Source organism: Phragmites australis, chromosome 4 (assembly GCF_958298935.1).
Source record: "Phragmites australis chromosome 4, lpPhrAust1.1, whole genome shotgun sequence".
In the NCBI taxonomy this organism is placed as follows: Eukaryota; Viridiplantae; Streptophyta; class Magnoliopsida; order Poales; family Poaceae; genus Phragmites; species Phragmites australis.
The window spans coordinates 34,914,580-34,938,896 of record NC_084924.1 but is presented as its reverse complement, the minus strand read 5'-3'; the positions used below and the strand labels follow the sequence as shown (position 1 = coordinate 34,938,896).

General features: G+C 48.0%; 2 protein-coding genes across 2 annotated transcripts; one reads left to right on the top strand and one right to left on the bottom strand.

Moving 5' to 3' along the window:
• The first annotated feature begins 16,003 nt into the window (after positions 1-16,003).
• On the top strand, positions 16,004-16,874 carry LOC133914345 (uncharacterized). Its single transcript, XM_062357464.1, has one exon. The coding sequence runs from the start codon at positions 16,124-16,126 to the stop codon at positions 16,625-16,627; it is 504 nt and encodes a 167-aa protein (XP_062213448.1). The 5' UTR covers positions 16,004-16,123; the 3' UTR covers positions 16,628-16,874.
• Positions 16,875-20,533: 3,659 nt separating this feature from the next.
• On the bottom strand, positions 20,534-21,607 carry LOC133914745 (uncharacterized). The gene has a single exon (XM_062357775.1). The coding sequence runs from the start codon at positions 21,605-21,607 to the stop codon at positions 20,534-20,536; it is 1,074 nt and encodes a 357-aa protein (XP_062213759.1).
• Positions 21,608-24,317: the final 2,710 nt, after the last annotated feature.

The window sequence follows — 24,317 nt, the reverse complement described above, 5'->3', positions numbered from 1 at the left end:
AGTCCGAGGGAAGTTGGCACCTCATTATGTAGGGCATTTTCAAATCATTGCTTGGGTGGAGAGGTGGCCTCTCAATTGAGCCTACCTCCGTCCCTCTCCGCTATTCATGATGTGTTCCACGTCTCATAGCTGAAGAAATGCCTTCAAGTTTCAACCGAAGTCACTAAAGTTGCAAATCAAGAATTGCAACCGGATCTCTCATATTGCAAGCGACCAATTCGAATCTTGGATGAAGCAAAACGCAAGGTCCAACAACACTCTATTAAGTTCACCAAAGTCCAATGGAGCAACCACAACGAGGATGAAGCAACTTGGGAGCAAGAGGATAAAATCCGCTCCGAATATCCTGAACTTTTTTATAACTTGGAAATATCATTGTAAATTTGCATAATTGTATTGTCTCACATGTCCATAAGAATCACCATGTTGAATAGAGAGTTTGTTCCCAAAGGGTTGCACTTAGAAACTATCCAACTGAGAGAACCATACTCCTGGTGGTCTGACCGCTATTGGTCTGCCGGTTTGACTGCTAGAGTCATTTAGAGCCCAAAAGCTCTCTGTTCCCGGGCGGTCTGACCGCCCAAGGCTTGCGGTCTGACCGCCATAATAACGTTGGTCTGTAACACCCAGTTTTAAAGGAACAAAACAAGGTACAACATATGTATGCTAGGATCAAGTTTTAATACATGCGTTACATCATCAGTGTATCATCACAGTGCTATTATTACAATAATGTTATAACTTATTACAAAATGACCTGAGGGTCTAGAGGAAAAACTCAGCAGAAAAGAAAACTCCAGTGCCAGATGGGCTTCCATCTTCTACATGCGTCAACCAGGGGCACACTAGCCTAGAAATGGAGCTCCGGGTAGAAGTCATTTTCATTGAAGGATGCAGCTTCATTGACGGCTTCTGAACAGTAGAAGGATGCAAGAAAGGGGAGCAACGGGTGTGAGGTCATAATGTACTCCACAAGCGTAGCGAAATCATGTTATGAGGATTATGTCAAGAAAAGGTTAGACACTGGTTAACTGCACTAAGAAACTATAACAAATAACTCCAACAACAGGTATCCTATTTACTAAGTGTGAGGACACAACTAAAACAAGAAAAACAACTTATCGGATTTCATCCGACTACCAAAACTCACCGGTAATTTCATTACCTGGCTACCCGACCATTCATACCCAAAACCCCGATCCCAACTAATCAAGAAGAAGTCCAAGTCTGCTCTTCACCGAGAGCACAGCTGATCGATCAATTTGATACTCTACACAGTTTGCACAGCTTTCCCCATGAGTCATGATTCCCGTGTTGCTTCACACTTCCGGGGTGTAGAGTCAAGCTCTCACTACAAGGCCTTTACAAAGCTCCCACCGACTTGTAGGCATTCACTAAGGTTTCACCGCTAACAGTGATTCCATCACTACAAAAGCCTCATCTTATGCTACTCAACTGTCCACTGGTGCCCACAGAGTTAGAGGGGTGGCTAATTAGTTGGTTAGGCCATACCCATATAAGTCTCATAGTTATGTGGTTTAACTTGGTTACGGGATTCAAAAACTGGTCCTTAGGACCCCACACAGGAACAACCACAAACCAACTATGCATTACCCGCGCACGTGTATTCCTGCACCATCATCACACAATCATCCTATTAGGATCCCTATATCATGTTGCTACAAAATTACCAGACCCGATTCTTGTTGCATAAACATTAGTCACTTTTAACATTTATGCCAACTATGACAGCAACTAGCACATCTGCCCTTCATAACCCAAGACTCATCAACGGCGACAAGGATAATCATACAAAAGCTAGTAAACCATAACATGGGATTTCAATTTAGACAAGCATGCAATGAAGGATAAATAACTATCTATAAGTCCTAAAATAGGAGCAAGATGTTCAAGGACACTTGCCTTCAGCTGAGGGTTGCTCGAAATCTTCAAAAGCTTGATCTTGCAGGTTCACGAACTGATCACCTCCTAATCGACACACCAGAAAGCATACAAAGGAAACCACTAAGAACAATACATCAAAAAGTACTAAAACTAGGTAAAAAACCCACAAAAGGATTATACACATCTCTACTAGAATTTTAGCATGAAAATCATCCAAATCAGAGCTACGAGCAAAAAGTTATAAGTTTTTGAGGTTCTAGAGGCTTTACTTCAAATTTTACTTAATTCTAGAGAATAAACTGATTAAATTTTATACTTAAAATCTTGATTATTTTGCATGATGATTCCATAAAGCAATTAAGGAATTATTTTCTTATTGAAAAAGAGGAAAAAGGAAGGTGGACCAGGACCACAGCTTGTGAACCGAAGGGGGGAGGGTCTCGGTCTACCGGTCCACTGTGGACCACAGTGGCCGGAGAGGCTCTGCATGGCAGCGGGCGACTGAAGAGGCAGCCAGAATGACGCTCCAGTGGCCGGGCTTCATTGACGAGCAGCAGAACACGAAGAGGAGGTGACAGTGATGTCACCCTGAGCAAAAATGGCACCGAAGAGGTGCGAGGACAGCCTCCAACGGCAGGAAGAGATCAACGAACGGTGCAAAAGAACCCACGAGCACCTGCGCACATGGTGCGGGGGGTCAAATTGGTCAATGAGAGCTCAACGGCGGGGAAGTAAAGCGGCGGAGCAACTCACCGGAGTTGTGGAAGAATGCGGTGCCAACGATGAATTCGAGTGGGAAAAGTGGCAAGAGCAGGTGGATAGTGTGCAGAACATCGCTAAGAAGGTGAAGGGCGGCTTATATACGCGAGAGGGAGAGCGAATTGGCTGGGGCTTGAAGAAATGGCCGATAGCTTCAATGGCCATAAAGGCGGTGGTTTCCGCTTTGAATGAGCAATAGAGGGGGAGAAAGAAGGGGGAAATGGGCAGGAGCACTTGGTTGAGGGTTAAGGCATTGACAGCGGCCATTTTGAGGAGAGGAGAGGGCGCTGGGAGGTGTGGGGGTGACAGAGGGGATTGAGCCAGGCGGGAAGGTAGAAGGAGGAGAGCCAGCTCGGGCGGGGTGGCTCGGCGGCTCTAGCCAGGCCCACGCAATAGAGAGAGGACCAGGAGGGAGTCGTCTCGGGCGCTGGGTCAGGACGGCTCGACCCGAGAGAGGAGGAGGGGGAGGGAAGGCCGCAATGGCTCGGCCCACGCGGGGGAGAGAGGGGAAGGGCGACCTAGAGAAGAGAGAGGGAGGGAGGGGTTGGGCCGGGTTAGGAGAAGAATTGGCTTGAGAAGGAAAAAGGGAATTTTGAAATTGATTTTCTTTTTTATTTTAATCTGATTTTTGTAAAGGATTTTTTTAATGAGTGCCATCTAGCGAAATTTTGCAAACCTTTTCCACACATAAAAACCTATTGCAACTACGTTATCATGAATGCGTCAAACTCAAATATATAACCTATGGAAAATTAATTTAGAAATTAATTTCCTTCTAAATTGAACTAAATCTACAGCTCATATTCAATTCTAGCAAAATTTTAAACTGTTACAAAAATTGAAAATTTAGGGTGTTACACGGTCCGACAGCTAGAGCCCCCTCAGTATAAATTTTAGACCAACCGCCGTTCTCGTGGTCCAACCATGCTGTGGTCTGTGCGTTGGCTCATGTGAAGATCCAATGGTTGTCTTTTCATTCCGTTGATGAATTTCGATGAGGTTCGTTTCCATTTATGGAAAAGCCTTTCCCATTTCCATTAGATGAGATTCTTTTTTTGGGGGGGGGGGGGGGGTTGTCACATCCCCAAAATGCTAATTGCATAATTAAGCGTGCATAGGTATCATGGTGCTTTAAAATTGTGTTTTAAGTGTTCAAAACGTTTTGGAAATGTATCTCTTTAGCTTATACGTGTTCCATCATATATGTTGGGTCTTCCTAACCAATCCAAAACCCTTTGGGAAGTAATTGGGAAAAGACCCCCTGGCAGTCCAACCATGCCACCATCGGTCTAACCGCTAGAGGCGAGCAGAGCCACGTTGGCCTCTATCCCAGGGCAGTCTGATCGCCTAAGCTTGCGGTCTGACCGCCACTGTCTAGAACCACCACTTAAGTCATCGGCCAACACTCTTACACTCTCACTCTCACTCATTCTTACCCCCCACGCCAAGAGAAAGGGAGGGACCACCTCGACATTCATGACGATCGAAGATCAATGGAGGGAACTTCCTCAAGCTCCCCGAAGGCTTCCTCGAGCTCGTCCCCTTCATCCTCATCATCGGAAGAGTTCCTATGCGCGTTCATCCACCTTAAGCCCCTACACCACTGTAGGATCAAGGATACCGACTAGAGGGGGGTGAATAGGCGGTTTTAAAAACTAATTGCTAAGCAATCAAAAAAAGTTGCAGAAACAAACTAAGCATCACTAGAGCAATATGAAAGACAACTAAGAGCTATGTTGAGGTTTAAAAACCTAGGGTGATATGCAACAATTTATAATCTAGGAAGATAAATTGTTTGATGTAAATTGCATGAAAGTAAATTGCTCAACAATAATGTAAATAGCTGAAAGATAACATAAGAGATTTTTTCCGTGGTATCGGTGATTTGCCGATCACCCCTAATCCATGTTGAGGTGAGTTCGAGCTTCAATCTGCTTCTCTATCAAGTATTCAATTCTCACATGAGAAAGGGCTCATACCGAGCAACTTGACCTTAAGCCGGAATTGAACAAGAACTATTCAATACCTCGATTCTACTAGCTAAGCACTTTTCCGCTCCGGCAAGGCATGGTCAAGCCTCTCACAATCACCACCATGGCTCCTTCACAATATTCCTTGAAGGGCTCGACGGTGCCACAACCTCCAAGCCGTCTAGCAGATGGCAACCTCCAAGAGTAATAAGCCGATGATGCTTGCTTGAAGGATCACTAGTGCCTAATTGCTCAAACTCTTGCAATTATGCACTAGATGCTCTCAACCTCTCAAAGATGCAATCACTAAGCCAAGAGAAAGAGAGGAGAAGGGCAAGAGCTCAAAGTGTTGTATTTAAGTGCTAGAGTATAAAAGCAAACTCATGGAACTAGCCAAGCCCTTATTTATAGCCCTCAACCCAGAATTTGACTGTTATTATGGTTCTAACACTTCTGGGCAAGTGGTGGTCAGACCGCAGCACAAATGGCGGTCGGACCGCCCCCATACAATGGCTACAGACAACCGTCGAATTTACTTCGGACACAAGCTGGTGGTCAGACCGTCAACCTTCTCGATTGGACCACCAACCCCAAAACCTTCTGTTCGCGCACAGTTGGACCAGCAAGACACGGGCGGTCAGACTGTCACAACCTTGGCAATCAAACCGGCAGACCCCGGGGTCAGACCGCCCACCGAGCAGAAACATTCCAGAGCCTCTATTCCTCGGCGGTTAGACTGTGCGACAAATCGGTCAGACCGGGCATGAGGTTCGAACAAAATCCACCGAAGCTATACAGTGGTCAGACTACCCGAAGGGTCAGTCAGATCGCCACTCTCGAGATAGAACAGGACTGCCCTGACTCATATACAACGGTCAGACCGCCTCATAGGCCGGTCAGACAGCCAACACTCAGAAACTCCCAAAGGTAGTCTTTTCTTCGGATTCTCTCAAACTATATTTTTCAACTCTATATGAAATGCTAGTTTGAGCAAATTTGGCACTATAGGAGCCTTAAGTAAACACACATCAACCCCTGTTAATAGTACGGCATTTATCCTATAAATTTGGTCAGTTTTCTTCTCTAAACTCCTTTGACCGGCAAAATAAAATGCCCTATAATATACCTTTGCCTTGAGCTAGCCTTTTTCATGCTTTCCACTCATACATCTTCTAGCTCCGTAACATATTTGTAACTAACCTTTTCATAACTCAACCAAATAAGTTAGTCCACAAAAATATATTGTCATTAATTACCAAAAGACGAATTAGGGGACTAGATGCTTTCAACCACCCTGGAGCCCAATCTCCAAATTGGAGCTTCACCGGAGTGAACCCCTCCAATAGAAAGCATCTCTACACTAAGTTGAGACATCACCTACCATTTCCCCGCCATTCACAAGCTCTAATCGGTCCCCATTCCATTTATACCCGAGTTCAACCCTAGCCTAGAGCTTCCCCATAGGGTATTTTGAGTTTAGCTCGGTGAATGTTGTCCAAATCACTTTAGAAGCACTCTACTAGTCCTAGAGTGTTTCAGTACCCTTCACGGTCGATGGCATCACCAAAACCTTCATCGGCAGCCTTCGAATGGTGCTACCAGTAGAGTCTCATAATCTTACCGCCACTAGGATCGATCTGACCACCAGGCAATGGTTTGACCGTTGAAATACCATCGGTCTGACCACCAGAGGCCAAAACCTTCTGCAAGCCAGCGGTTTGGCTGCTGCTTCAACACTGGTCTGCCAGCCAGCCACTTAAAGATATATACACTTAGGTTGTCTTATCCGGGTTTCAAACTTTGATACCTAATCCTTTGGCAGTCTTATGCAAACATTTTTGAAACACGATACTCTATCAATGTTTAAGCATGCATCATATGCATACTTTCCCATCGCTTGATTATTTATGCAATCCATTCTTGATTCATTTAGATAGCATTACGCCGGCGATCCAAGTGAGTGAAGATGACGCTAATCTACTAGAGTTCTGTAAGTGTTACGCTGGGAGTATCAGGCAACCACCAGAGTAGCAAGTCAAATATCTAAGCATATTGCACTCTCTAGTTTGAAGTGAATGGAGTCTAAACTGATAAGTTGTCGCTTATGTATGTTTGCATGTTTAGCAATGTCGATGTCTGGTTTATATGGGTAGAACCTATATTTATTTGCATTACCTCTGTCTTGAGTTGTTGATTATCCATATCCTTGTAGCTTTGATAACATTATTGATGTCTAACTTACGAGTTATTCGAAATGCTTAGCAATGCTTAGGTCCTCGGTAGAAAATGAGCAATAGTTCAACCATTGTTCGCGAGCTTAGGGCTTACTTATTGTTTACAAAATACAATGGCAACGAGGTGGGTTGTACGAGGCGAGATGTGGGCGATGCTAGGGGTGCGTCGGAAGAGGAGCCAGAGGCCATAGACTACTTGCATCATTTAAGCACCGTCCGTCGGTGCTATTGGCTTTAGCACTTTTCGTACAACCACATATTTGGATAATGGATGAATAAGCTAGTTTCATACGTAGTGCTGACGCTTGCCTTGCGGCCCTATGACGCGTAAGAAAAATAAATGAGAAGCAAGGTGGCAGAGAGCCGGAGGTGTTCGAGACACGCTCGCGATGCCATAGGGGCATGTGCAAGTGGGTAGTTCCAAGTATGAGAAAGGTTGTCTTGGGGCAAATGATAGAACCAGGTCGTGTGGGTAACGTTGTACCCCTGCAGGGTGTAAAAATAATTCGAATTACCATGCTCTCGGTCATGAGCATGCTTCTATCCATCCGCATCGGTCGCACAGTTTCTGGAATTAGGGGTGTTTGGTAGGGTTTCTTTGGCATGGTTGATGATGGTTTTGGTTCACATGAGATGGATCTATTTACATTTATGTGCAAGTAGTTGGTTACATTATGTGAAAAAAGTCATTAGTGACAAGTGATAACAGACATTAGTGATGGGTCTTGTACCCGTCACTCTTATCGCGTCACTAATAATAAGTTATTAGTGACGGGTAATGACCCGTCACTATTGAGGTCATTAGTGATGGGTCATAATCGTGACCCATCACTATTAACTGAACATTAGTGACGGGTTGTAATCTTGACCCGTCACTAATGATCGATGAATATTTTTCATTTTTTTTACACAAAAAGTCAAAAATATATTTTTTCACTCGAGCCATCCCATATGCCTCACAAGCCACCTTTTTTCACATTGTTTTCAAGTTTACGTTCCATGGGAATCGAACCCGCGACCTCCTCCTCGCGTGTGTAGCCATCTTATCATCTCTATTATCACGTAGTTATGATAGAAATCGGACATATTTTCCTTTTAACCTTTTTTGCCAAAGGTAATTAGTAATGCGTCATAACCATGACCCGTCACTAATGACTAATTTGGCCAAATTTCGTATTCTAGTGCTACTGAGGTGAGAAAAAATAAGAGAAAAATATAATAAAAATAAAAAATATTTGCGAATACCATCATTAGTGACTGGAGTTGGTCATTAGTAATGGCTTACAAGTTGATCTGTCACTAATGACTGGTATAGAACGGTCCATCACTAATGACCTAGTCATTAGTGACGGGTCACAATTTGACCCATCACTAATGACTGGTCTAGGATGACCCGTCACTAATGACCTTATCATTAGTGATGGATCACAACTTAACCATCACTAATGATTGGCTTAGGATGACCCATCACTATTATCATCAATGACGGGTCATGTTATGACCTGTCACTAATGACTATTTATTAGTGACAGATCTATATCTGATCCCGATCAAAAGACACATCAGTGACGTGTCCTTATTGGACCCGTCACTAATAGGACATTAGTGATGTGTGTTGAAAAGCCATCACTAATGTGGTGCCGCCTTTGCTGGTTTCTTACGTAGTGTTATGGGGTAGAAGGATATTTTTGGTTAAGTATAGGTGCTCACACATAGGTGGTAAGGTTTTTTATGCATAGGAGTTTACTTAACCTTGTGGCATACTCCTTGCTAATGACTTAAATGCATTATCCTTGTAGTCAGGTTATTATATGTACCCATTATAGATTAAGTCTTGCGAATACCTTTGTACTCACGCTACTCTTTCAGGTTCTGCTGATGAAGAGCTCATGTTTGGCTACTTCATACCTGTCAATGTAGGTGGCGGGATGTGGCGAGGTTTTTGGGTGGAGCCTAAGGGCATATAGCTTCATCTAGATTTTGGTGTTGTTAGGTGTTAATCTTTCGTTGCGTAGTTTCTAGCTTTGTTAGGAGGTAATCTGCTCTTTATCCTTCTAGCTTCCTTTTGATGTAAATTGTTGTAAGTGGTTGAATACTTAAGAACTTGTAATATAATTTAATTACTCGCTTTTTCTTAAGCTTTGTTGTGATGCTATATGTTGGAAAGGTATGTGTTCCGATCTTGAGCACAAAACACGTGCTAGGACTACCGAGATGATATTCCGGTTAATCATCATGGTCACGATTAAGCAAATGATCATCCTAATGAATAATTGGAATACTATTTGGTCGGTTCCTGACAGCATGGTTGCCAACATACCTACTCCGATCATCAATGAGGAGCAGAATGTAGCGGCGGCGATCATCGATGAGGAGCAGAATGTAGCGGCGACCGCCAGGAGTCATGGGTGAAATTGGTCCACATGGATCCCCATGGAGAAGGTCTATTAGGCCATCTGCACTGTAGCACGCCTGCACGAGAAATAGAGCTCAACATTGCTTGGTGATGATGCAGTTCTCACATATCTATGACACATGATCGACTTGAGGTAGACCGCACACCATCCCATGGCACCCCCGCTTGAAGAGGGCATTGAAGTGCAGATGCCTGAATCCCTCATGCCATAGCCACGCTTGATCATTGCTGCGCGCGGAGAGTCACACTGGACAGACAATGGTGACCCGCAATGTGTACAGTCGATTTGCAGATCGCTGTACACTAGCGATGAGGCGTCGCTTCTGGTCACGAACAAGCGGAACTCCACCATCAATGAGGACTTGACACCCTCCTTCCTCCAGCTGATTGAGGCTCACTATATTATTGGTGAGCTTCGGGATGTAATACACCCCCATGAGGGTGTGGTGTTCTCCGCCCTTTCCATCAAAGAGGATGACTCCACACCCTTCAATGTCGACCATTGAGCCATCATTGAACGTGTCTGTCCAGCGAACTCCCACGTCCAGCTCGGAGAAGGCATGCCACGCTCCCATCATATGGTTCGTCACACTCGTGTCGAGGTACCAGACGGCTATGTCGCGCTTCTCCTCACCGTTTAGGTGTGCAAACACCTTGGCCTCCACCAGCTTGAGTGAGGTTCGCATCGGTGATGACATGGACTGACACACAGTTGACGATGACCAGGGCTGCCTTTGCTAGCAGGAGTGCCGGCTCCACGTCATCACCTTGCACGAGGTGAGTTTCTCCCTTCTCAGGCTTGCTCCGACAATCTCTTGCCTAATGGCCAATCTTCCTGCAGTTGCGACACTTGTCTTTCGAAGTGTCCCGCGCAATGCTAGTGGTCAAGTTGGAGTCGCTTTGCTCCAAAGAGGCTTTCGGTGCTTTTCCGCCTGATGTTCCTTCTCCCTGCTGTTGTTCCTGCATCCACGTGACCCACTCCTCTTTTGTGAGTAGAAGCTTGTCGTTGGAGTTGGTGCCATCAAATGGCAGTCGATCAAACCGATCCTCGGCAGCCTTCAACTGGCCGATGAACTCCTCCATTGTCAACTCTGACAGATCAAGTAAAGTCTCAATTGATAATGCGAGTTGGGAGAACCTGGACGACACAATGCATAGATACTTTTCGATGACTTTGTGTTGTGGCTCCGGATCTCCCCGAATCTCCAACTGGTTGATGACGCTAGCGAGTCGCATGGCAAAATCATCGATGGATTCGCCATCACAGAATGCTATGCTCTCAAACTCCTTGCGGAGCTTCTAAGCACTCGCCTTGCGCACTTCGTCCGAGCCGATGCGCATGGTCTTGACTGTGTCCCAAGCTTCCTTCACAATCCTCTTCACGGCAAGCACTGAAATAAACTCCTGCAGAACCACACGGAGAATTGCTTCAAGCGCCATGCAATCCTCCTGCACCGCACTTAGTCGTACTCCACTGCATCCCACAAGCCACGTGCCTAGAGCATGACTTTTATCATCAATGCATAGTCATCGTAGTTCGTCTTTGTGAGGAGTGGATACGACAAACCCGCCGACTTCCTTGACAACGCGCTGGACGGCGACCTCCTACCCTCCGCCATCGAGTTGTCATGGCCAGCGCGGGGACGAAGATTGTGGGTGTTGTCGGCGCGGAGGAGTGCAGGACCCAGCACCTACCGGAGCCCACGAGAGGACATCTCGTCGCTTGGGTTGTAGATGGACAAGCTCCGAGACCAATTGTTGGAAATCTCTCAGACCCCGTCACGGGTGTCTCTGCTAACGTTCTGACGAATCTGGGTGTGCTACAATAACTGACAAAATTGAAACAAGAACACAAGATTCGGAGATCGATTTTGCGCTGCTTGAAGCTGCAGCCTTTTCGGGGTTTTCTCCATCTATTTATTGACTGAATACACTACTAAATGGCCGTCATTCGCACCACGACCGAGCAAGATGTGTGACATCCCCCACGCCCTTTTCTGCCACGCCCTTTTCTGACTGGTGACTGAACCTGAAGTCTTGGCATGAACTCGCATGCCTCAGTCCACTACGACGCGCACGATCAGGAAACAATTTGATCGATCAAAATGGAACAGCGACACCAAGCTAAAACATAAGTACAAGTTTACTAACAATCCAAATCGAAGTTTGTTAAGGCATCACGTCATGCTCGGCCTAACAAAACCCAACTGATTGTTGAACTTATTGAATCGTGGACAAAATAAGCTTGCGATTAAGAAGAAATGGGACGGGTACGTAGTAGCCTCTTCAATTTATGCATGCAATAGATATATGCATGGCTTGAACTCTCTGAACTGAATCACCTCGGGTAGTACGTGCTTCTCTTAAGTCTGGGCAATAAGCGTATTAACTGAAAGAGCTTTCTTAGAGCTTCCATTCTTGTATAAAACCATGCATATATGAACAGGCCACCATATACGATAATGTCTCGCCATTCAAAGCAGGAGACGATCTTGAGCTTTTTTAACCTCGCATCGTATGCATGCAGCTGGCTGGCCGGGGGCAGAAGCAGAAACTACCTCGCAGGTGCCTGCGTGCTTAACGAACAAATGATATAATATGTGGCAACCTAAGAACTAAGAAGATGGAGACGCAATCTTGGACCCGGCCGGAATAAATTTGTTATGTGCGTGCGTTGCTTCTGACTGATTGGATAGATCGCTTCCAACGGCTGGATCTGGACGGATCGGCCGGTCGATCAATGCATGCATCGTCAGAAATGCGCGCGCCGGGCCAATGCATTTACATGTGACCTTTGACCTAGCTAGCTAACATAAATAATGGGAGATAGGACTGAGTAACTTACTATGATGATACTGGATGTTTTGGGTATATCATAGTCTTTGATGTGTATATTTGATTATTATTTTAATTAGAATATATTTATACAATTCAATAAATTTCATGTTTTGAAACTAAATATTTCAAAAACTATTGATGGTCAACATTTTAAAAGTTTGATAGGATCTTGTTCAAAATATTATGTATTTGTGACCGAAGGAATTACTTATGAAACAAAGGACGTGAATATATGTAATACTTGTCATCATTAATTTAGCATCATGAAGGACTAAGTGTATGCATTAATTTAGAAACATGCAACACCACAGTACAACACCGGTGGTTCAAAATCGCTAATAGTGATAGGTTTTGAACCGTCACTGATTACTCCGTATTGAAAATTAGCATTAGTGTTGGTTCGTGGATACAACCAGCACTGAAGCGTATTCCAGGGCTAAAAAAAAGTGGCACCCGATGCATCGACCTCGCCCACGATTTCATATCATTCACTGCTATATTTTCACACAAGATGAAACATTCACATCATCATAAATGAAATTGCAAGAAGAAACAAGGGGCCCTTATTGCAAAACAAACACACATCACAAACAAGATCATTCCCATGATCATATTTCCTGATGATTCCATGATTTTACACCACAACACGAACATAATTCAATTCATTGTTGTTCTTTTACACAAGATTAATTTGCTCCTATCCAAAAAATTGCAACACTTGCAAGAAGGACACAAAAACAGAGAGAAAGAACAATCAGAGAGCTTTGTCACTCGTCACTCGCTCTGCAGGAATCATCCTTCATGCACACACAAGAACAATCATAGAGCTTTTTCACTAATGGCCTTGCGCTTCTGCTTCATGCACTTATCACTCGCTCTGCAGGAATCATCGCACAGAACTTGACTGATCAGAGACGAGAAATAACCACATGAGAGGGAAGGGGAGAGATTCGAGGGAGAAGATAAGCAACAGTGCATTTACCTGCTGTGGAGCTCGCTGTGGCTTTGACCATGGCTCGAGGAGGGGGGAGGCTGGGTCGAGTATGACGATGGGGATGGCGAGGTCGGCGACCGCTATGGACACGTAGTCGAGCTCGAAGTCACCATCAATGATGGGGATATGGATGGCCTCGATCTTGTGGTGGTCGTCCAGCTCCTCCGGCAGTGAGACACGTCATCTGCAAGCTGACAATGATGAACTTGTGGATCCGTATGCGGGGGAAGCGCTTGTACGAAGCGTTGGTGGCCTGGAGGAGGAGCACGACACAAATCCGGCCAACTTCTCCATGAATCCGCCGCCTTCTCCATGAATCCCACCGCCTTCTCAGCATATCCCGCCGCCTTCTCCGTAAATCCGGTGCCTTCTCCACCGGAGGATGGGGAGCAACGGCAGCAGCGGTGCATCGGAGGCCAGCAGCCGCGGCAATAGAGAGCGAAGGAGCAGAGAGCGAGAGAGCAGAGAGCCAAAGCACCGGACGTGAGGAGATAAGGGAGTGGGAGAGCCGACGCAAAGAAATAAGGGAGAGAGAGAGAGAGAGAGAGAGAGAGAGAGAGAGAGAGAGAGAGAGAGAGAGAGAGAGAGAGCCCGACGGGAGAGAGATCGAGCCAAAATCTGATTTGATTACAAATTCAGGTCCGGACAGGCATCAGTGACGGTTGTAGAGGGAACTGGCACTGAAAAAGCAATATCAGTGCCAGTTTGTGGTTAGAACCAGCACTGATGTATCATTTTCAGTTCCAGCCATGAACCGACACTGATAGTCCTTTTTAGTGCCAGTTCTTGGTGGCTCACTCATATTTCATATGCATGAGACTAAGAACCGATATTGATATATCTTCAGTCGTGGTTTTTGTTGAACCGACACTGACAGGACGCTACTTTTGACTAGTTCTATAAGTAGTGGAAGGACTAAGTGTATGCATGGTGGTGAAATTGCCACATGTACTTAGATGTTGTTTGGTTCTCACTCTTAGGAAGCCAAACTAAAATTTGGTCATGCCAAAACTAAGATCAGATCAAAATTTGACTATGTTAAATAGTGTTTAGTTTGAGGTCAAACTAAAATTTTAGATGGCTAAAAGTCGAAACAACGATTTTGAACGATAAAATCTTGTCTAGCTTTGTTATAGGAAAATTTTGGTTAGCCAAATTTTCCAAGGTGAACCTTGAACCAAACAAAAGCCAGATTTCTTAGGCATCACCAAATTTTGACTTTACTTCTTAAACACAATAACCAAACAACCCCTTAGTACTAGGTAGCGATAATAAATTTAACTTGAGGTTGACATGTTGAATTAATTAATCTTTAACTCAGTTATTTAGATCAAAGCACATGTATGCTCTTCAAATACAGTAGCATGACCTCAGCATGCAACCAGTCAGCCAATCAGGTGGTCGCTTCAATTTGCAGCAATTGCCTTCGGACGGAAGCAAGAAACTCATCCTACGTACGTATACGCATGGCTGCATTTCAGTTCAGGGGGAAAATCGCACCACATGCATGCGTACGTACGTGCGTTTAAGTTTCTATGTGAACATACGCTGATGCGGACACGCAGTGACACGTACGTCGTCGATCGCTTCATCGGGCGATCGATGTCGCCACGTCCAGTGGAGGACGATTTCTCCCGTGGAGTCGTACGTGGACCGGAAGAATGGCGACTCTTGTAGGCCGACTCTAATGCGACTGAGGCTGACAATAGGTCCGGTCGTGTTCGGATTGAGTAAAATCATGTCTGATTCGAAATCCGTCAGCCATAACTTAATCTAAACCTAAATGCCTAAACATGCTAAAATCAAAACTTGAACTCGAACGCCGTCGAGCGCCCATTAGATTTCGGACGCCCATCCGATGGGCGGGGCAGGGTGACAAGGCGGTTGAGGTGGCTAGGCAGGGCGGCGCCGAGGTGGGGGTAGACCGGGGTGGGGCGGCGCCAGGGAGGGGCTAGGCCGGGGTGGGGCGGCGACATAGCGACGGCAGCGGGTGGGCCGACACATGGGAGGGGGAGGCTCGGGTGGGGCAGTGTTGTAGAGGGGGCCGGCCAGGGCAAGGCAGCAACAAAGCGGCGGCAGTGGGCTGGCATGACCAGGCAAGGTAGGGCGACGCTAGGGAGGGGGCATGCTAGGGTGGGCGATGCTGGGGAGGGGGCAAATTGGGGTGGGGCGACGATAGAGGGCAAATGTGGTTGGGCAAGGCGATGACAGTCGATAGGGCAGAGCGGCGCCGGTGCGGGGCGACGACAACCGACAGGGTGGGGTCGCCGACGATAGGTGTGTGAGTGCCTTTTTTAGATGTGGGTGCGTGAGTGTCTGTGACATAGTGATATGGGCTACTGGGTTGCAATATTGGACTAGGTTGCATCTGTCGGTGACCCGTGAGTACCCACGGACGAAATTCAAAACCCGAATCCGATCCGATTTGATTCGGGTACCCGAAACCCATCAAATCCGAAACCTGCGAGTACCCGAAACCCACGGATCTGCGGCATGGATGAATGGATCATCCGACCTTATGCTGCAAAAAATGTAATAAAACGGGCCCATCCATGCATGTCAAAATCTCCTGTGTCCTTTCTTCCAGGAACCTTCTCTCTCTATCTCTCACCAACTTTCTCGAGCCAAGCTAAGCTAAGCTAAGCATGCAGCGATAACAGGCAAGAAACCGTCACACCTGTGACCGTACTACCACCAACAAAATTAATCAAAACCCCATGTGCCCCAATTCCCTCCCCCCAAAAAAAAACTAGCATTTCGCAGACTCCGGGAACCTGCAGGGACCAATCCGTCGCCATGAAGCACTAATCTCACGAGCGAAGCTATCGCCACCACCCTAACAATCTTGCGGCGCCACGCCCTATATAAGGCGCGGACGAACGCCCCCACCTCCGGCCTCTCAAGCTGATCGATCGAGTCTTATTCGAACCAACTCAGCTGCTGCTGCTTCGGTTGATTTGCTGTGAACGCACGTACGCCCACGTAGGCGAGAGAGAGAGAGAGTTGAATGGACAGCAAGCGGAGCGTGCAGCACGGGCACCACCACCACAACGGCGTCTCCAAGCCGCCGGTGCACCACCACCACCACGGCGGCGGAGGGAGGCGGGGCTGGAGGCCGCAGGGAGGCGGCGGGGGGAGGGGGATCAAGGTGGTGTACATCTCCAGCCCCATGAAGATCACCGCCAGCGCCGAGGAGTTCCGCGCCGTCGTGCAGGAGCTCACCGGCCGCGACTCCAACGTCGCCGACCACGACCTCGCCACCGACCACGAGGGCGTGCCGTCCTCATCGTCTACCTCCTCCTCCTCGTCCTACTCATCCTCGTTCGGGCGCGTCTCCCCGACCGCGGCTGTTGCAGCAGGCGTGCGCGCTCTGTTGCCGACTATGGCGACGGCGAACGCCGGCCCGGGAAGGGCGGCCGAGTACGCCGGCGGCGTGGCCCCGCCGCCGGCGTTCCAGGGCATGTACGATGAAACGGCCGGGACCTTGCTTTACGGGCAGGACTACTGGTAGGAACGCGATTTCCACCTTTGCGATTGATTTCAAATGCCATGCCTATGAATATATGTTGAGGCACAGTCTAGCTACAGGCTACAGCGTGTATTTCCATAAGGTTTCTGCGTGCGTGCATGCTTTTTGTTCTTGGGTTCGTCCATCGATTGATCGATCACATCTTGTACTTGCTATGAACAATATGTTAATGCTGATGTGTCTATACATGTTTTTTCCTTTTTCAAGTTCGATCTTTCTCTTATCTTCACTCAGGCATCCGCTTGTGAATCATTGGATATGAACGAGAGTGGACAGCCAACCTTGATTGTTTGTATTCATTTCATGTGATTATATAGAGTAAATACAAGCACAACTGCCTTCCTAAGCTAACGGGCACGATCCTGAAGACTAGGACGTGCGAAGATATTCACCGGTATATACGCCTTTCGCTAACACCCCGCCGCAGTCACAGCGTCGCCGGAGGAGATGCAGAGGCTAGACCTGAAGTCTTGAAACGTTGAGGAAGGCAAACCCTTCGTCATTATATCTGCGAACTGCTGGCTTGTAGGAACATGTTGCACTCGTACTTCACCGATGGCGACCTTCTCACGAACGAAATGGATGTCAAGTTCAATATGCTTTGTCCGGCGGTGATGAACCGGATTGGCAGCCATGTAAACAGATGAGACGTTGTCGCAGAACACCATGGTTGCTTTGCTGATGTCGACATGAAGTTCAGAGAGCAGTTGCTTCAACCACGTGCATTCCGCAACCGCGTTGGCGACGGCCCTATACTCGGCCTCCGCGTTGGACCGCGATACGGTAGCTTGCCGCTTCGAGGACCATGACACAAGGGCTTCGCCGAGATACACGCAGTACCCGGACGTAGAATGCCGTGTGTCCGGGCACCCAGCCCAGTCGGCGTCGGAATAGGCGACGATGTCTAGGGTTGGTGAACGGCGAAGATGTAGGCCGAGGTCGGTTGTTCCCTTGACGTAGTGCAGCACACGTTTGATAAGAGTCATATGTCCGTCGCGCGGGTCGTGCATGTGCAAGCACACTTGTTGGACGGCATAGGCTAAATCTAGTCGTGTGATAGTGAGATATTGCAATGCGCCTGCTATGCTGCGATAGAACGAGGGATCAGTGACCTTGTTACCACAGGAGCTTGATGTTTTTGGCTTGACGTCGATTGGCGTAGATATGGGTCGATAGCTTGTCATCCCGGCTCTGTCGAGGAGTTCTTCTGCATACTTGGATTGGGAGAGAAAGAAACCAGTGTCGGATCGGGTCACTTCTACACCGAGGAAGAAGTGAAGGTCTCCTATGTCCTTGATTGCAAATTCGCCATGTAGCCGCCGAATGATTTGCTGAAGTAGGAGTGTGGACGACGCGGTCAGGATCATGTCATCTACATAGAGTAGAAGCATGGCCATGTCCGAGCCCCGTCGTAGTACGAACAAGGACGTATCCGAGCGCGTTGGCGTGAACCCGAGAGCGGTGATGAAGCTGGCGAAGCGGAGGTACCATGCCCGTGGCGCCTGCTTGAGGCCGTAGAGGCTCTTGGACAGCAGACATACAACGTTGGGGTCGGCTGGGTCGGGGAACCCTGCCGGTTGCTGACAGTAGACGCGTTCTGCAAGCCGGCCGTGTAAGAAGGCGTTGGAGACGTCGAGCTGTCGTGCAGGCCACTGGCGAGAGGCGATGATGGTGAGAATGGTTCGGATCGTCGCGGGTTTAACGACAGGGGAGAAAGTTTCCCCGAAGTCCACCCCAGGGCGTTGCGAGAACCCTCTCACAACCCATCGCGCCTTGTATCGGTCGAGGCTACCATTGGGCTTCAATTTGTGGCGGAAGATCCACTTCCCAGAGACAACATGGACGCCCTGGGGACGAGGAACTAGAGTCCACGTATTGTTGGCTTGCAAAGCTGCGTATTCGGCCTCCATGGCCGCGTGCCAGTTTGGGTCACGCAGAGCAGCGCGAACCGATGATGGGAGCGGTGATATGGACTCCGTCGAGGTCACGTATGCATATCGAGGATTCGGTTTGAATACCCCCGACACGTGCACGAGTCATCATCGGATGTGAAGTCGTTGTGGTCGTAGGCGCTGTTGTTGAGGAAGCCATGAGATCGGGGAGTGCCGTTGTGGAGGAGGGATGCAATGGAGACGATGCGATCGCATGTGCTAAGGTTGTTACAGCCGAGTCTGGAGCCAAGGAGAACGTAGGAGATGAGGACATCGCGCGGACCGGGTCGCCCATGGGAGCTGTCGATTGGCCCGCCTACATAGATGGAGCAGGTGGGGGCGTTTGCTGCGGAGTCCTCGTGTGCACGTCAAGGCCGTCGGAACGTCCGGGAACCACTGTAGCGCGCATACCTGAATGTCCGATATTAGCGGCTGTCAACGGTGTGGAGTCCTGGATCATCGGAATGTGCTCGCCGTGTTGATGGGCACTGTTGGTACCGCGGCGCTGGCCAGGCACTGGTGGCATGGTGGGTACCTGTAAAGGTTGGGGTGCAGCTAACGGAGCAACATCAAAGGGTGCCGATGAGTAGTGAGTTGCTGTTGAGGGCGGTGCCTAGTGTTGAAGTTGGCGGAATGGAAAAGTATGTTCGTCAAAAACAACATGGCGGGAGGTGATTACTCGATGAGTTGCTACGTCATAACATCTATACCCTTTGTGATCAGATGAGTAGCCAAGGAAAACACAGGGTGTAGAGCGTGGAGCAAGTTTATGAGCATTGGTGGATGTTTGATTGAGATAACACAGACACCCGAAAACACGTAAATGACTATAGGTCGGAGATGTACCAAGCAGCATTTGGTGAGGAGTGAGCGAGCAAGTTGCGGTGCAAGGACGCCGATTGAGGAGATATGTTGCTGTCGCAAGGGCTTCGACCCAGAAACGTGAGGCCATGCCAGAATGGAACAACAATGTGCAGACATAGTTGTTGAGAGTTCGCAAGATTCGCTCGGCCTTCCCATTTTGCTGAGAGGTGTACGGGCACGACAAGCGTAGAGCAATGCCGTGTGTGGTGAAGAAGGAGCGAAGTGCTTGATTATCGAACTCACGGCCATTGTCTGTCTGGAAGGAGACAAGCGGACGCTGAAACTGAGTTTTCACGTATGAGAAAAATGCAAGTAAGGTTGGTAAGACGTCAGATTTATGGCGTAAAGGAAATGTCCACACTTAGTGACTATAATCATCCAAAAGAACTAAGTAAAATTGATATCCGGAGATACTAGCCACAGGTGAGGTCCATACATCTGAATGAATAACTTGAAAGGGAAAGAAAGTAACTGAAGTTGAAGAAGTAAAAGGTAGACGAGTGTGTTTGCCGAGCTGACATGCTTGGCAAACATGTGCTAACGATTTATTACAAGAAAAATCGAAAGAAGAGAGAGCTTTGGTGAGAGTGCTCCGGCCTGGGTGACCCAAGCGATGGTGCCAAAGATCAACGCTGGTGGTGGCCGTGAGCAAGTTCGGTGGTGAAGTTGGCCGAAAGGGGTAGAGATCTCCTGCAGAATCACATCACAGAATGATCTCCTTGCTGCGAAGATCCTTAATCGAGAAACCATATGGGTCAAATTCAACAGAGACTGAATTATCATGTGTTAAAGCACGAACGGAAACTAGATTTTTGATAAGAGTAGGAGAAACCAGGACATTATTAAGATGCAAGGATGAATTTGCTGTAGGAATAAAAGAGGTGCCCGTGTGAATGATGGGCAAAGAGGAGCCATTGCCAACCACAATACGGGAGGATATAGGAGAATTGTGGAAAGTGTGGAGAGTACCAGGGTTGGAGGACATATGCGAAGAGGCGCCGGTGTCGAGGAACTAGTCGTTGGAGCCGTGCTGTTGTGTGGAGGTGATGTTGTTCAGCGCGGCTACCAGAGCCGATTGATCCCAGACTCCAGTCTAAGGAGTCGACGGTAGCGTGGGCACTCCCTGAGATGCATCATGGGCATGTGCCGTGTACGCCTGTTGGGTTGGAGCTCCTGGACGAGGCCCAAGCAGACCGGCACCGGGGACGCGGAAGGGCATTGGCCAAGCCTGCACCATTCCTGTCCATGGATTGAAGCCGGCCTGCCACTGCGCCGGGGATGGAGCGGGGCCGCGTTGCTGTGGAGTGGTGATGCCAATAGAGTGTTGGTTCGGTTTGCCCTTCTTCTTCCCGTTTTTGGTGCGCCCAAAACCGGTAGCAAAGGCACCGTCCGAACCAGCAGCAGAACTGGATGAGGCAGAGCCACGACCAGCGTATAGCGCCTGAGCAGCAACCTGTTTCTCCTCTTGGGCTTTGTTGATTTCTTCGAGCAGTAGATGAGACCGAGCTCGAGAAAAAGAAGGGAGGGGATCGTGGGAGGTAATGGCAGATATCGCATGGCGATATTTGGGGTTGAGGCCACGGAGCATATTAATCACCTGGTTGTCCTCCTTGACTGGTTGCCCGACGTCGCGAAGCTGGTCGGCTAGAGTTTTGAGGCGGGTGCAATATTGCGTGATGGTCATGTCGTCTTGCTGCAGGGTCCGAAACTCCGCCTCGAGGTAGATGGCGCGGGTGAGCCTGTTGTCGCGAAAGACGCCTTCGATGGCGTTCCATACAGTGAAGGCGTCGTCGTCGGATTGCATGACTATCTTGAGCATGTCGTTGGAGATGGTGGTGTAGAACCAATTCACGATGCTTTGATCGAACATGACCCAGTCTGGGTCGTCGTGGAGGAGGGCGCCAGGAGCAGCGACATGATGATGAAGGCTGAATTTACCGAAAACGGTGTCGAAGAAGCGGCGCCATTGAGCGTAGTTGTTGTCGGCGAGATCCAGAGTGTGGGCACGTATGTTCACCATTTGGATCTGCGACGCCGAGACAGCAGGAGGAGGCGGACCACGAGCGGTGTGGCAAAGGAGAGCGGAGACAGCATCGTGGGAAGAGGACGGATCGGAGGAGGAAGAGGATAGGGAGACGTTGGAGTCAATGGGAGAGGTGGTGTCCATGGCAGCGGAATGCGGCGAGGATCGGGAAGCAAAAACGATTCTTGAACGATGAGTCCGTTTGGCCTCTGGATACCATGAACGAGAGTGGACAGCCAACCTTGATTGTTTGTATTCATTTCATGTGATTATATAGAGTAAATACAAGCACAACTGCCTTCCTAAGCTAACGGGCACGATCCTGAAGACTAGGACGTGCGAAGATATCCACCGGTATATACACCTTTCGCTAACAGGATATATATATGCGTGATGCCGAGTGCCATATATGGGTGTGTTCGGACAGTTCCATTTTAGGTTTTTTAGCTCTGCTTCAAAAATTCATAGTGAAGTAGATTTATTATGGAGCTAAAGCTGACAGTGATGGTATTTAGTTACAAGAATTGCTTCAGATCTATGAATGAGAGATTTTTGAGGAATTGACAATGGTACCTTTGTGATGTTACATTACAGTGATTTTTACACATAAACATTTATGATTATTTTGGAGCTGCGCCAATTATCCCTAAGGTGATCAGATTATATCCTACTCACTCATATTGTCACATTCTAATTTCTGTGAACATGGGTGCCCAGACCACCGCCTTGCTACCATAAACTGCAGCTAAGGCATTGAAAACTTCTGTCGTAGTGGAGTTTCACATGGAGTTTGATGCGAGAATAGTAGGTGTAACAATTTAGCATCACCGTCTCTTTGCCATTCTCATTCTCAGAGCCCTTCGGAAAGCACCATCTGTTCCAGTTTTTTCAGGAGATTTATCGGTGTAATAGGTAAGGAGTGTCCCATATGATGGGTCCCGCACCGTGAAGTGTTAGTGTGCAGCAGATATTGTCAAGACCACAACGTCCACACCGTGCGACCAGGGCGAAGCTCACGCGACCAGCCCCCTGGTCATGCAGCGAGGTCTTGCAACTAGCTCTCGCTGGTCGCAAAGCAGATATCCACCTATCCGGTCAAGTCTCATTTAATACTACCTACTCAAGTATTTTTTTTCTTCCCTAGGCACTTGCTTTCAGCGTGGCATGGTCGTGGGGCGGTGCGAAATTGCAGTGACCCGTCCTGTAGCATTTAATGTCACTGGATGGTCTGACAGATGAGAGTTACGGTGTTCGATGGTGGCATAGGACGCACAGGACGACCAGAGTAGGGCAGGCATGCCTATCTAACGTCATGATGTGCTAGGGGTAGTTGGCTCCGTTATAGGTAGGTTTTCCACAGGGTTTGGCACGATCCATTTGTTTGTGCATCTTTCCCCTGGTATTTAAACGGATCGAGATCGTGTTTGTAGGGAGAGAAAATGATATTCTGTAATAAATTCACTCATTTTGTAAGACAATACATATGACATAAGGCTATTATCCCACAGGAGGCCTGAATCTGGATAAACCTCAGTGTTCTTGAGTCCAGTTTGATATACGCATATAGGAAATATGTATCAATGCGCACATCATCCGGTATACCCCAGATTATTGTCAGGGCTCATCCCCTGACAGTTGGCACACCAAGCGCTTTGCCACCGAAAGGCTTGTAGAGCTAAGGGTTGTTCTAGGAACCATGAACCTAGCTAGCGAGCGACACGAAAAGCTGGGATACCCCTGGAAATAACGACCACCGCATGAGCGGTCCTTGAGTACAAAAAAGACCGCTCAGATAGTGCGTGGACGCTGATTCTAATGATTTTATTAAATATCCATAAGATCTGAAGATACCCCTCAATGGGTCGAACCGAACGGTCCAAAGAAGGGAGTGAGCTGCATACAGAAATGAGTGTGCACGGTCGCCAAGCTCCACCGTGGTTTGCTGAGTACCGTCAAAACCTACAGAGAATGCCAGAGCGAGGTCGAGGTTGGGAAAGTGATCATTGACGCAGGCAAGGGCAAGGCAGGCGTTAGAGACTCCGACCTCAAAGAGGTGATTGCCGATAGTCTCGCGAGGCCTCTGCTCAAGGTCACATGGCTCCTCAGATGCCACAAGAAACTAGTCGATATGACCAGTCACAGTATCCCCGAGGGTCGGGCGGACGTGGGTGCCAGCGGCCCAGAGCAGTGAGTCAAAGGGGGTGAACGTCTGACTATGGCAATCAAAGAAGTATGCCCGCTGCTAGTCGTTCTCCCTTGACGTCCGCTCCAAGTCCCTTTGAACTGCGAGTAGCTCCTCCTGATGAACTGGTCGTAAACAGGTCATAGAGCATGCAAGGATCAGCGGTCGGGTATTACTCAGCTAGTCTAAGACAACACACAGATAGCCCTATGGCAAGACTGGCACACCGCGAAGATCACTCTGAAGGATCTCTTGCTCAACCGCAAACCCAAGCTCACACTCAACCACCGTCTCCCAACTGCGCTGGTCGTTGATGTCGTCTATGGTGGTGGTCGGGGGTTCAGAGCGAGCAGGTGATTTGGTCAGGGACTCTACAACCACAACAGTGACATAAGCCCATCAAAGAAATGCAGAAGGTCGATCAGGTATCATACGAACTTAAGATACAAGCTGATGTTTACTCTTCCTCGGTCTCCACTCGGAAGAGGGACTCTATGAATTCCAGCAACCCTTGGCATTGTGCCTCCAGCTTCGCTGTGAGGAATGGTGACATCCTACGAGGGGGGTGAATTAGAACACTTAGAAATCTAAAATAAATTGGTTCCAAAAACTTCACAAGATAAACCTATATCAATTTCTATCTAAACATGCTCTAGGTTTATCTAGTATGTC

What these genes read in the sequence shown, in the direction of transcription:
- LOC133914345 (XM_062357464.1), top strand. Translation starts at nt 16,124, where the DNA reads ATGGACAGCAAGCGGAGCGTGCAGCACGGGCACCACCACCACAACGGC.
- LOC133914745 (XM_062357775.1), bottom strand. Translation starts at nt 21,607, where the DNA reads ATGGACACCACCTCTCCCATTGACTCCAACGTCTCCCTATCCTCTTCC.